Below are 12,559 nucleotides of genomic sequence, written 5' to 3' on the forward strand. Positions count from 1 at the left end.
CCCGGGTTCACATCATTCTCCTGCCTCAGCCTCCCGAGTAGCTGGGACTACAAGCGCCCATCACCACACCCGGCTAATTTTTTTTGTATTTTGAGTAGAGATGGGGTTTCACTGTGTTAGCCGGGATGGTCTTGATCTCCTGACCTCGTGATCTGCCCGCCTCGGCCTCCCAAAGTGCTGGGATTACAGGCGTGAGCCACCGCGCCCAGTCCTGTTTGTTTTTAAATGGGAGAGATGTGTTTAAATCCCTCTGATGGGAAGAGAAAGAACAATTGGGGCTACAGTGGTGGGGAGGGAGGGAGATGAATGATGACTCTGTCACTAACAACCCCTGGGACCATGGGCAATGGATTTACTGCCACTTCCTCATCTGTAAAGTGGAAGTAATAACAGGATCTGACTCATCGGGCTGATGTGAGGAGGGAAGCAGCCAGTGTGTGCACATTGCTCAGGGCATAGAGATAAGATACCATAAATGTTACTCCCATTATCAGCCTCTCCTATGGCTTCTAAAAGGAGCAAGTCTAGGTGTGCAGGACCCCACTGTCTGCAAGGTTTCCCAGCTTGGAAGGTGGCCCTGGTGATCTGGAAGCATCTGGAATTATTATTAATACTTTCTTCTGCTCCTCTGTGACAGCTTAAATAAATTGGATTTTTTAATTTTTTTTTTTTTTTTAAATCAATAGGAATAACAGGAACATAAGGTAGGTGTAAAACCCAGAGCTTAGTGGAAGTACCAGAGGCAGGATTTCGATGAGGGTTTGATCTCCTCTGGTTCATGGGATATGTGAGTGACTGCTGTATAGTTGGTCTGGGGCCAGACCTCCCTGACCCCTCTTTTTTTTTTTTTTTTTTTTTCTTTTTTTCAAGATGGAGTCTCACTGTGTTGCCCAGTCTGGAGTACAATGGTTTGATCTTGGCTCACTGCAACCTCCACTTCCTGGGTTCAAGCGATTCTCCTGCCTTAGCCTCCCGAGTAGCTGGGATTACAAGCGTGTGCCACCACGCTTGCACAGTTTTGCATTTTTAGCAGACACGGGGTTTCACCATTTGGCCAGGTTGGTCTTGAGCTCCTGACCTCAAGTGATCCTCCCACCTCGGCCTCCCAAAGTGCAGGGATTACAGGCATGAGCCACAGTGCCCAGCCTTGACCCACACTTTTTATGGGGAAGAGTGGGCGGTGGGCCCTTTGCAGCCTGAGTTTTCACTGCACGTTGGAGCGGGAAGGGTCTGTGCTGGGTGGAATTGGGTCCTCCCCAAATGCATGTCTACCTGGAGCCTCAGAATGTGACCTTGGTTGGAAAGAGGGTTTTTGCAGAAGTAATTAAGGAAAGGGTCCAAATGAGATCACTGCATTCGGGTGGACCTCAGTTCAATGTCTGGTGTCTTTATGAGAGGGTGCACAGAGGCACATATACAGCGGAGAAGGCCACGTGGAGACAGACGTGAAGACTGCAGTGGTACAACCAGGGAATTGCCAAGGTGCCAGGAGCCACCAGGAGCTGCAAGAGGCAGCAAAAGATTCTTCTCCACAGGGGGAGCAGAGCACCGCAGACACCTTGATTTCAGGCTTCTGACCTTTAGGACTGTGAAAGGAGACAGTTCCATTGTTTTAAGCCACCCAGCAGAAGGTCATTCATTATAGCATCCCCAGGACACGAATACAGTCTGGCTTCATGCTTGATCTAGGTTGGTGAAGGAGGACATGGGGTCCTCTGAGGCCATTGTGGTGGCACTGAGTAGCCCGAGGGACCCTTTTCAGCATCAGAATGGTGGGAAGTGGTGTGCAGACCACAGCCTCGAACACGCAGAGTGGGAGGACTGGGGTCTGGCGGCCTGCTGGGAGGGCCTGTCCAACAAAAGACCTTTTGATCTACCAATTTTTTTTTTTTTTTTTTAAGAGATAAAGTCTCGCTGTCTCACCCAGGCTGGAGTGCAGTGGCTCAATCTCAGCTCACTATAACCTCTGCCTCCCGTGTTCAAGCGAGTCCCCTGCCTCAGCTCTTGAGTAGCTGGGATCACAGGCACATGTCACCACACCTGGCTAACTTTTGTATTTTTTGGTAGAGATGGGGCTTCTCTGTATTGGTCAGGCTGGTCCAAACTCCTGGTATCAAGTGATCAACCTGCCTCTGCCTCCCAAAGTGCTGGGATTACAAGTGTGAGCCACCACACCCAACTGATTTACAAATATTTTGAAAATACTACTTATGAACGGCCCAAGAATTTCACTTCTAGCAGTTTATCTTAAGGAAAAAATTAAAAATTCAGATGAAACCTTATCCCCCTACATGTTTTTCAAGACACTTTTTTTTTTTTTTTTTTTAAACAGGGGATGTGATCTTGCTCTGTCACCCAGGCTGGAATACAGTGGTGTGATCACGGCTCACTGCAGCTGGGAGCTCCCAGGCTCCAGCAATCCTCACACCTCCCAAGTAGCTGGCACCACAGGCCTGTGCCACCATGCCCGGCTGTTTGCATTTTTAGTAGAGACAGGGTTTTGCCATGTTGCCCAGGCTGGTCTCGAACTCCTGGACTCAAGCAATCCTCCTGCCTTGACCTCCTAAAGTACTGGGATTACAGGCAAGAGCTGCTGTGCCCAGCCCAAGACACTTGGTTCTTTTTTTTTTTTGAGATGGAGTCTTGCTTTGTCGCCCAGGCTGGAGTGCAATGGCACAATCTCGGCTCACTGCAACCTCTGCCTCCTGGGTTCAAGCAATTCTCCTGCTTCAGCTTCTCAAGTATCTGGGACTACAGGCACCCACACCATGCCCGGTTAATCCAAGACACTATTTATAAGAAAAACTAGGCTGGGCGCGGTGTAATCCCAGCACTTTGGGAGGCCGAGGCAGGTAGATCACAAGGTTAGGAGATCAAGACCATCCTGACTAACATGGTGAAACCCCATCTCTACTAAAAATACAAAAAAATTAGCCAGGTGTGGTGGCGGGCACCTGTAGTCCCAGCTGGTGGGGAGGCTGAGGCAGGAGAATAGCATGAATCCGGGAGGCGGAGCTTGCAGTGAGCCGAGATCGCGCCACTGCGCTCCAGCCTGAGCAACAGAGAGAGACCCGTCTCAAAAAAAAAAAAAAAGAAAGAAAAAAAAAAGAAAACCTAGCGCCAGTCTACACGTCCAATAGTGAGGAAATGGTTAGGTGAATTACAGTACACCAAAAGATAGATTACTAAACAGACATCGGTATGATTTATGAAGAGTGTTTAATGTTTACAAAGCGCTTTTAATGATATGGAAGATGGTGGTGATATAATAAGTGGGAAAAAAACTGGTTATAAATGATATCACAATATGATGTCAACGATGAAAAAAATGCACAAAAAAGACTTTTTTTAAATGCTGAAATGTCAAAGTGGTCTCTAGTTGGAGGACTAATGGTGTTTTTTTTTTTTAAAAAACAAACTTCTTCATACTTTTTGTACTTTTAAAATGATTTACTATGTACATGGATTACTTCCATAATCAAGAAAAAAAGTAAAAACTTTTAAAATGCCGTGAACGTGGTTTCCATTTTTATTTTCTCTGATGGGTGACTGCACATCAGCGAATCTTGAGTTATGCTAACTACTTAGGCCGGTCACGACACACACACACACAGAGAAGTCACACAGGCTGTACCGGGCTGGCTGTCGCAAATGTACATGGAGTTACACAGGTTGAAGTGTTTGGCAGCTAGTTAATATACGCCACCCAAAGACGGGACACAATCTGGTCACACGCTGCCTCTCCCGCCCGTCGCCGTTCTTTACAGAGGTCTGTGTGTCGGGCTGGTGAAGTGGTGTCCTGCTGGCATCTCTGTGGTGGCCCCGGAGTGGTGGAGTGCCCAGGTCAGCATCTACTCTGGGTCCCATTCTCAACTGCCCTGGCCTTGACCTCAGAGCTTCCAGTTCCCTGCTGGCTCTTCTGCAAGCTGGATCCGTGCCAGTCCAGGCCCCCTTCAGGCACACACCTGGGGCAGACTGAGAGCACAGTGGACACTGTCCTGATGTGAACTGTGCCCAGACACAGGATGGGGGGAAGCAGGAGATGTGACCACGACACCACACACAAGCTTGATCTTTACAGATGGGCCCTCTGGGTCTCTGGGAATGCTATATAGGAGGTGGTGGAGAGACACAGGGGCTGTGTGGAGCCCTCCAGGCGCAGTTGTTGGGAGAGGACAGACAGGGGAGGGGACCTATGCCCATGTGGGGCAGGTCTGAGAGCGGAGCTAGGAGGGTGGATGGGGGATGTGTCCGACATGGTGCTAGATTGTTGAGAAGTCACAACTACACACAGCTGGGGAGCATGCCCCTCTCCCAGTTCATTCACACGGTGGGTTAGATACAGCTAGAGAGAAGTGGAGATATGCTTTTTTGAGGGAGGACCTTTCCTGGTGGTTGGATAAACAGTGAGACAGACTCCTGGGTTCGGCATGCTCTGGGGAGGGCCATGCGACGGTGAGGGACTCCCTACTGCTACACTCTGTACAGGGTGGCCGGGCCCGCCTGCCGCACCCATGGCCTCTGGCGACAGTCACGGGCTTGCCTTCAACCCCTTCTGCCTTGGAGAGCTCTTGGGCCCCGGTGAAATGGGGGCTATAAAGACAAGAGGGTGGGGGGGGCCCATGGCCCCAGGGCACCCCACATGGGGGCTACATTATGTTGCACTGGGTGGCCCCGCAACAATCCTTGATGAGTGCCAGCCCCGTCTTGGCTACCGTGGGCTTGCTAGGTGGGGGCTCTGCTTTCTTCTCTGCCCGGGAGCCTGCAGCAAGATGTGGGCACAGGGAGAGGGGGAGAAAGGAACAGAGAGAGGTGAGGTAAGGGGAACCCTGACCATCTGCAGCCCAGTCCCACTGCAACCCCTGGCCAGGTCTTGTTCTAGGCCTTGTTCAGATGGTATGGAGAGCTGATGCACATTTTATATGATCCTCAGCTGGTCCTCATTTTATGGTCCTCATTTTATATGGTCCTCAATTCTCAGCTTCCAACCCTAACTTTCAGCCCTTCTCCTAGTCAGCTCTTATCATCATTGAACCTGCCAAGCCTAGCACAGGGCCTGACATCCAAGAATTATCTGGTAAATAGATAAACGGGAAATTTTGTTCAAGTCACTTCAATCTGAGGGCTCATATTTTTCAATTTTTGAAAACGCTCATATGTCTTTTCAGACACCTCCACCTCCCATTCTCTGTTTTATCCCCTAGAATGCCTATCACATGTAAGTTGGACCTTCTCACTCTATCCTCTCGGTTTTATAACTTCTCTTTCATATTTCCCATCTCTTTTTATCTTTGTGCTGCATTCTGTGTAATTTTCTTAGGGCTGCCTTTCAATTTATAAATTCTCCCTTCAGCTGTGTCTCTGTATTTAATCCTTTCAGTTTTTACTTTATTGATACAAAAAATTTCGGAAGGCCAATTTTTTACATGTCTACTTATTCTTTTTTCATAGCATCTTACTATTTCATTTTGGGTTTTAGTCCTTCTCTTAGCTCTTTGATAATTTAAAACTACTTAGTTTATTTTCCTTTTTAAATAGTTCTATTATTTTTGGTTCTTGGGAGGACATTCTCTTTGGTGCATCTACTGATTCTCCTCACGGTGATTCAGTTCTTCATGGGTTTTTTCTTTTCTTTTCTTTTTTTGAGATGGAAGTCTCGCTCTGTCGCCCAGGCTAGAGTGCAGTGGTATGATCTCAGCTCACTGCAACATCCGCCTCCCAGGATCAAGCAGTTCTCCTGCCTCAGCCTCCTGAGTAGCTGGGATTACAGGTGCGTGCCACCATGCCTGGCTAATTTTTGACCTTTTAGTAGACACAAGGTTTTACCATGTTGGTCAGGCTGGTCTCGAGCTCCTGATCTCATGATCTGCCTACCTCGGCCTCCCAAAGTGCTGGGATTACAGGCATGAGCCACTGTGCCTGGTCGGGTTTTTCATTTTTATTGAGGGCTCATCTTCAAGGGGATTGTTTTTTTCCTGTGAGAATACTGTATACCATGGGATCCAGAAGAATCCCCACTGAGCAGTTTTGCATTTGCTAAATCTGCTAGGAACCCAGAGATTTCACTGGTTTTACAAGAGTTTTTATTTTTCAACTTGGAATTCCCGAACCAGATGAGTACTAAAAGCTGGCCCCTTGCATGTGGTGCAGGCTTGGTGTTTTGATTTCTTGCCAGAATCATTTCTTTTTTCCACCCATAACCCAGTAGAGAAGGCAAGTTTCCTTGCTCCTCCTCCATGCTGCTAGGTGGAGTTTTTCTACTTTGCCTTTCATGAAAGGGTCCATTGAGGAGGATGTTGGCCTTAGGCAGTGATCACATGCCTTGTGGTTATAGGAGCCAGCAGAAGAGATCATTGCCCTTCTCTTTCCTTACTCCCTCCAACCGTGTTTCACAGGATGTTAATGAAAACTGGGTTTGTAGTTTTACAGACAGTGGCAGCTTTTGGTTTTTGTCTTGCCAGCAAGATTTCAAGTCCCTCTTCCTCTAACAGCTCATGTCCCTGTGACTGCAGGAGTTGGCATGTTATACATTCCTGGCCAATCCCAGTACCCCCATTCTCTTGGTGATGGTAACGGATCTAAGAGGTGGGAACATAATCCAAGAAGGGTTGATCAGAATCTTTCCCTGAGACTTACATATTTCGATACCAGGAAAAAGAATCTGTGGCATTACCTCAGAGTTGCTAAGTTATGGTTCTAGGGTTCTGGTCCCATGGAGAAGGCCTGTGTAGTAGGAGAAAAATGATGCTTGCAAGCAAAGAGAGGCAGAGATGAGAAAAAGAAGAAAAGTTGGGGAGGCAATAGTGTCCAGTCCTTGAGGCCCTACTTCTTGTTGCTCTTTCTCTAACAAATTCCTTTTTTTGCTTAGACCAGTTTGAATTGGGCATAATTTCTTTATTTTTTATTGATTTTTTTTTTTTTTTTTTTTTTTTGAGACGGAGTCTCGCTCTGTCGCCCAGGCTGGAATGTAGTGGCGCGATCTCAGCTCACTGCAAGCTTTGCCTCCCCGGTTCATGCCATTCTCCTGCCTCAGCCTCCCGAGTAGCTGGGACTACAGCTGTCCGCCACTACGCCTGGCTAATTTTTTATATTTTCAGTAGAGATGGGGTTTCACTGTGTTAGCCAGAATGGTCTTGATCTCCTGACCTCATGATCCATCTGCCTCGGCCTCCCAAAGTGCTGGGATTACAGGTGTGAGCAACCGCGCCCGGCCTTTTTTTTTTTTTTTTTTGAGACAGAGTCTCACCCTGTCACCCAGGCTGGAGTGCAGTGGCCCAACCTCGGCTCACTACAACCTCCATCTCCCGGGTTCAGGCAATTCTCCTGCCTCAGCCTCCTGAGTAGCTGGGATTCCAGGTATGTGCCACCATGCCAAGCTAATTTTTGCATTTTTAGTAGAGGCAGGGTTTCACCATGTTGGCCAGGCTGGTCTCGAACTCCTGACCTCAGGTGATCCACCCACCTCAGCCTCCCAAAGTGCCTGGATTACAGGTGTGATCCACTGTGGGCCTGGCCTGAAAGATCCTTTTCTCTTTTGTGGGGGAGGGGAATGAATAATGAATATACTCACTGGCTGGAGATTTGGTTACTTTGTCTAGAGGTTTTAACTTGATTCTCAGGAAATCAGCCATTTCCTTGTCTTCTTCTTGCTCCCTGTGAAAGTAGATAGGTAAAAGAAAACAAGATATATAGCAAGCAAGGAAAGCATCAAGGAACCAATGAAATAAACCACTAAATTAAGAAACAGGCTTTGTGGATGGTGCATGTATGTTGTTGTGTGTTATGTGTGTACAGTATGTGTATGTTGTATCTGATGAACCTGCTCTGAACCAGAGACATATCAATGATGGAGTAAATGCTTACCCAGAGGTAGGTAAGAGATCCCAGGTCACAGGCAGGGGCGTTACAGGACCCTGCTGGGGGGTCAGTGAGTGAGGCAGCACCTCTCCTGACCTTGTATTTTGAAGCCACCCTATTCACCTGTGCTTCCACAAAGTCTGAGGCAGGTCTCAGAAAGCAAGTCACCCTAGCTCTTCCAAGGATCACTGAGATAAAGTATGTGGTGCAGACTTGCTGAACTGCCTTGAAGAGACAGGGTCTTTCTTTGCCACCCAGGCTGGAGTGCAATGGCGCAATCATAACTCACAGACGCCTTGAACTCCTGGGCTCAGGAGATCCTCCCACCTAAGCCTCCCAAGCAGCTGAGACTACAGGAGCACTCCACCACTCCCAGCTAATTTAAAAAAATAGTAGAGATGGGGGAGGTCTCACTATGTTGGGGCAGCTTCTCTGGGGCATTGATAATTTCTTCTAGATCTGGAAGCAGAACTGGAGGTAAGGAGAATATAATATTTGTTGTTGTAGTTTTTTTGTGTTTTTGTTTTGTTTTGTTTTTGAGATAGAATCTCACTCTGTCACCCAGGCTAGAGTGCATTGACTCAATCTTGGCTCACTGCAACCTCTGCCGCCCAGGTTCAAATGATTCTCCTGCCTCAGCCTCCCAAGTAGCTGGGATTATAGGCATGCACCACCATACCCGGCTAATTTTTGTATTTTTAGTAGAGACGGGGTTTCACCATGTTGCCCAGGCTGGTCTTGAACTCCTGACCTCAGGTGATCCACCCACCTCGGCCTCCACAGTGCTGGGATTACGGGCGTCAGCCACTGCATCCAGCCATAGAATATAATATTTGGATAGGAAGGAAAGTTGGTTTATCTCATTAACCAGAAGTCCACTGCAGCATGAAGAAGGGCAGTGGAATTGCTAGTCCCAGGGGCCTTGAAGAAAGGTCTCTGAGGACACAGAAAATAAACAGCAAGTTGCCCTCTGGGTTGGAAGGGCCTCTTTCCTTGTGGAAGGCCCTAAAATCGTTGCTCTGGTGTATGAAAACAAAAATCAAGAACCAACATGTACAGCTTTCCACATTTTCTACATTTATGACATATTTTTACACTGCAGTTCCAGGGCTGTGGTTGTCCAGGTCAAGGTGGCAGATGCAAAGAGAAGACCCTGACACTTACAAAAGGGCAATGGTGCCACTAAGGGGAAGAGAAAGGGGGAGAACAAAGCTGGGAGGTTGGGAGGGCAGGGGTGGGGAGCAAGTCAGTTCAGGTGGCAGAGTTTCTGTAGAAACTGACAGCGGAAGTTTCGAGACATTGCCTTGATGAGTGGTAGGATGTGTAGGAAGCTCTGTCATGTATTATGGGATGTGACTCCTCCCCGGTCACTTCCTGGAACAACATTCCTTCAAGAGGCACAGATTTGAAATTCTCTTGAATATGAAATGAGTTCTCAAGCCAAAAGGCTGGGGTTCCTTGGGATTCAGCGTCCAGAGACTGTGGGCCAAGGCCATGCCTGTTAGGCAAGGCTGTGAGTCCCAGGAGCAGAAGATGGGTTCTGGAAGGAAGCAGAAGGTCGCTGTCCTGCAGCCCATTCTTCCGGTACCCGCAGTGCACTCACCTTAACCGCTCGACCTCCGCATCATCCACCAGGAAGTCTCTCTTCTGCACCAGTTTGTGAATCTTCTGGATTAGCTCATCCTCTCTCTGCTTCTGCAGTTTGGTTTTTTCTTTTTCTGGAAAGAAGAAGACATCAACAAGGAGACAGATGAGCATTTTGGGAGGCCGAGGTGGGCGAATCACTTGAGGTCAGGAGTTTGAGACCAGCCTGGTCAACATGGTGAAACAACCCCATCTCTACCAAAAATACAAAAATTAGCCAGGCGTTGTGGCGCACAGCCGTAATCCCAGCTACTCGGGAGGCTGTCAGCCACCACCTCAGGAGGCAGGAGAATTGCTTGAACCTGGGAGGTGGAGGTTGCAGTGAACTGAGATTGAGCCACTGCACCCCAGCCTGGGCAACAGAATGAGACTTCGTTTAAAAAAAAAAAAAAAAAAAAACTACAGATAGACAGATGAGAGGGTGGCTACTAAAAGCACTTGAGCTGGCCGGGCACAGTGGCTCACACCTGTAATTCCAACACTGTGGTGGGAGGCTGAGAAGCAGGCGGATCACGAAGTCAGAAGATCGAGACCACCCTGGCTAACATGCTGAAACCCCTGGTGGACTCTACCAAAAATACAAAAATTAGCTGAGTGTGGTGGTGGGCGCCTGCAGTCCCAGCTACTCGGGAGGCTGAGGCAGGAGAATGGCATGAACCCGGGAGGCAGAGCTTGCAGTGAGCTGAGATTGCGCCACTGCACTCCAGCCTGGGCAATAGAGCCAGACTCTGTCTCAAAAAAACAAAACAAAACAAAAAAACACTTGAGCTGAGCGGCCAGGATTGGAGTCCTGACTCTGCCCTTCCACCCTCTGGATGAACTTGGAGAAGCAACTTGACCTCTTCAAGTCTCAGTTTTCTCATCTGTAAAATACACAGTGAGGCTTAAAATGGGAGTACTGGGCTGGGCATAGTGCTTGCCGCCCGTAATCCCAGCACTTTGGGAGGCCAATGCAGGAGGATCACTTGAGGCCAGGAGTTCAAGACCAGCCTGGGCAACATAGTGAGACCCTTCTATGTCTACAAAAACTTTCTTTGTAAATTAGCCGTGTGTGGTGGAGTGTTCCTGTAGTCTCAGCTACTTGGGAGGCTGAGGTGGCAGGATCTCTTGAGCCCAGGAGATCAAGGTTGCAGTGAGTTATGATTGTGCCGCTGCACTCCAGCCTGGGTAACAGACAAAGACCCTCTTTAAAAAAAAAAAAAAAAGGCTGGACGCAGTGGCTCAAGCCTGTAATCCCAGCACTTTGGGAGGCCGAGACGGGCAGATTACGAGGTCAGGAGATGGAGATCATCCTGGCTAACACGGTGAAACCCCATCTCTACTAAAAAATACAAAAAACTAGCCGGGCAAGGTGGCAGGCGCCTGTAGTCCCAGCTACTCGGGAGGCTGAGGCAGGAGAATGGCATAAACCCGGGAGGTGGAGCTTGCAGTGAGCCGAGATGGCGCCACTGCACTCCAGCCTGGGCGACACAGTGAGACTCTGTCTCAAAAAAAAAAAAAAAAAAAATTGTGGGGTGAGCTTGAGAAGGGAGAGCATTAGGAAAAATAGCTAATGCATGCTGGGCTTGATATCTATGTGTTGGGCTGATAGGTACAGCAAGCCACCATGGCCCACGTTGACCTGTGTAATAAACCTGCACATCCTGCATATGTACCCTGGACGTATAAATAAAATACAATTTTGAAATGCAGCAATGTTAGTAAATGGCTTAGTGGCATGCTTGGCCTTGGCTGAGAGCCTTCAGTAAATGGTCACAACAAAGCCAGGGGCTTCTGCAAAGGCAGGGCGTGAGAAGAGGCTCGGATAGGGGTGCTGGGAGGGAACTAGTTTTTTTTTCCTTTGGTGAGGGTAAACCAGTTTACCAGAAGAAAATCATCCATGCCAACGACATTAACCCTGTCCCAAACACCAAGTGCTAGGACGCCAAAGAGAAAAAAAAAAAAAGAGAGAGAGAGAGGGCTGAAGATGACGTTTGAAAAAATTAGGAGGCAAAAACTTTAACCCACTTGGGCTCCTTCTGCTCAAATCCCTTCAGAATAAAAAATGTGGGGCAGCTTGTCTGCTTGCCCAGGACTGATGTTGATAATTTCTTCTGGCTCTGGAAGCAGAACCAGGGGTAAGGAGAACATAATATTTGGATAGGAGAGAAAGTTGGCTTCTCTCATTAACCAGGATGCCACCACTGTACGAAGCAGGGCAATGGGCTTGCCAGCCGCTCCCCATTCCCAGCCATCGCTGCATTGGATGGTGGTGTCATGGCTCCTGCCGTGGTAAGTCTTGTGGGTTGGATCTGATTCCCCAAATCACTCATCAGCACCACAGAGCTGCTCCCTGCCCTCTCCAAGCACGCATCAACACCCACGGACTCACCAGGACCCCTGCTCACTCAGGATCTCTCAGGAGCTCGTGGTGTGACTTTACTTTCCAAATAACCACTGATAGCACTCTGACATTCCCAAGTGCCCCCCACTGCTCTCTAGGTCTTAGCCGGAATCACCCAACAACTAGCTGGGCCCCCAGCACCTGCAAACCTCTGTCTCCAAGCCATTCATCCACGTCTTCTGTCACTCGCCAGTAGAGGCATTCCCCAGCCTTAGCTGCAGCAACTCCCAGGAGAAACCACCTACTCACACGAGTGGCCTGCGTCAGCTCACAGACCTATGACTAGCCCAAGTCTCCAAGGCATTGGCCAATGCTGCTCACGTGCGTGTGTGCTACATACCTTTCTCAACATCTCTCACTTGCCCACAGGTGCCACCCGCTGAAATCCTAACTTCTATGGTCATAGTATTAAGAAATGAGGCCTTTGGGAAGTGAGTAGATTATGAGGGTAGAACCCTCATGAATAGAATTAATGCCCTTATAAAAGAGGCCCAAGGGAGCTTGTTTGCCCCTTCCACCACACAAGGATACAGTGAGAAGGTACCATCTATAAGGAACAGACCAGGCACTGCATCTGCCAACACCTTGATCTTGCACTTCCAGCCTCCAGAACTGTGAGTAATAAATGTTGTTTACAAGCCCCCAGTCTAGAGTAAGCCACAGGGACTACGGCAC

General features: G+C 48.5%; 1 protein-coding gene across 2 annotated transcripts in view; it reads right to left on the reverse strand.

Annotated features, from left to right (window-relative positions):
- Nucleotides 1–3,432: 3,432 nt before the first annotated feature.
- BMERB1 (bMERB domain containing 1) overlaps nt 3,433–12,559 on the reverse strand; it is a 167,663-nt gene continuing 158,536 nt past the window's right edge. The window contains exons 4-6 of one of the 2 annotated variants that reach the window (XM_003916596.5): nt 9,461–9,575; nt 7,571–7,653; nt 3,433–4,762 (exon numbers count right to left, since the gene is read on the reverse strand). In XM_003916596.5, the coding sequence (XP_003916645.2) occupies nt 4,650–4,762; nt 7,571–7,653; nt 9,461–9,575 (311 nt within the window). In that variant the 3' untranslated portion in view covers nt 3,433–4,649. Of the gene's footprint in view, nt 4,763–5,947; nt 6,724–7,570; nt 7,654–9,460; nt 9,576–12,559 lie in introns of those variants that run through there. The other variant, XM_017953211.3, reaches the window with a different exon arrangement.

This window comes from Papio anubis, chromosome 18 (assembly GCF_008728515.1).
Source record: "Papio anubis isolate 15944 chromosome 18, Panubis1.0, whole genome shotgun sequence".
NCBI lineage: Eukaryota > Metazoa > Chordata > Mammalia > Primates > Cercopithecidae > Papio > Papio anubis.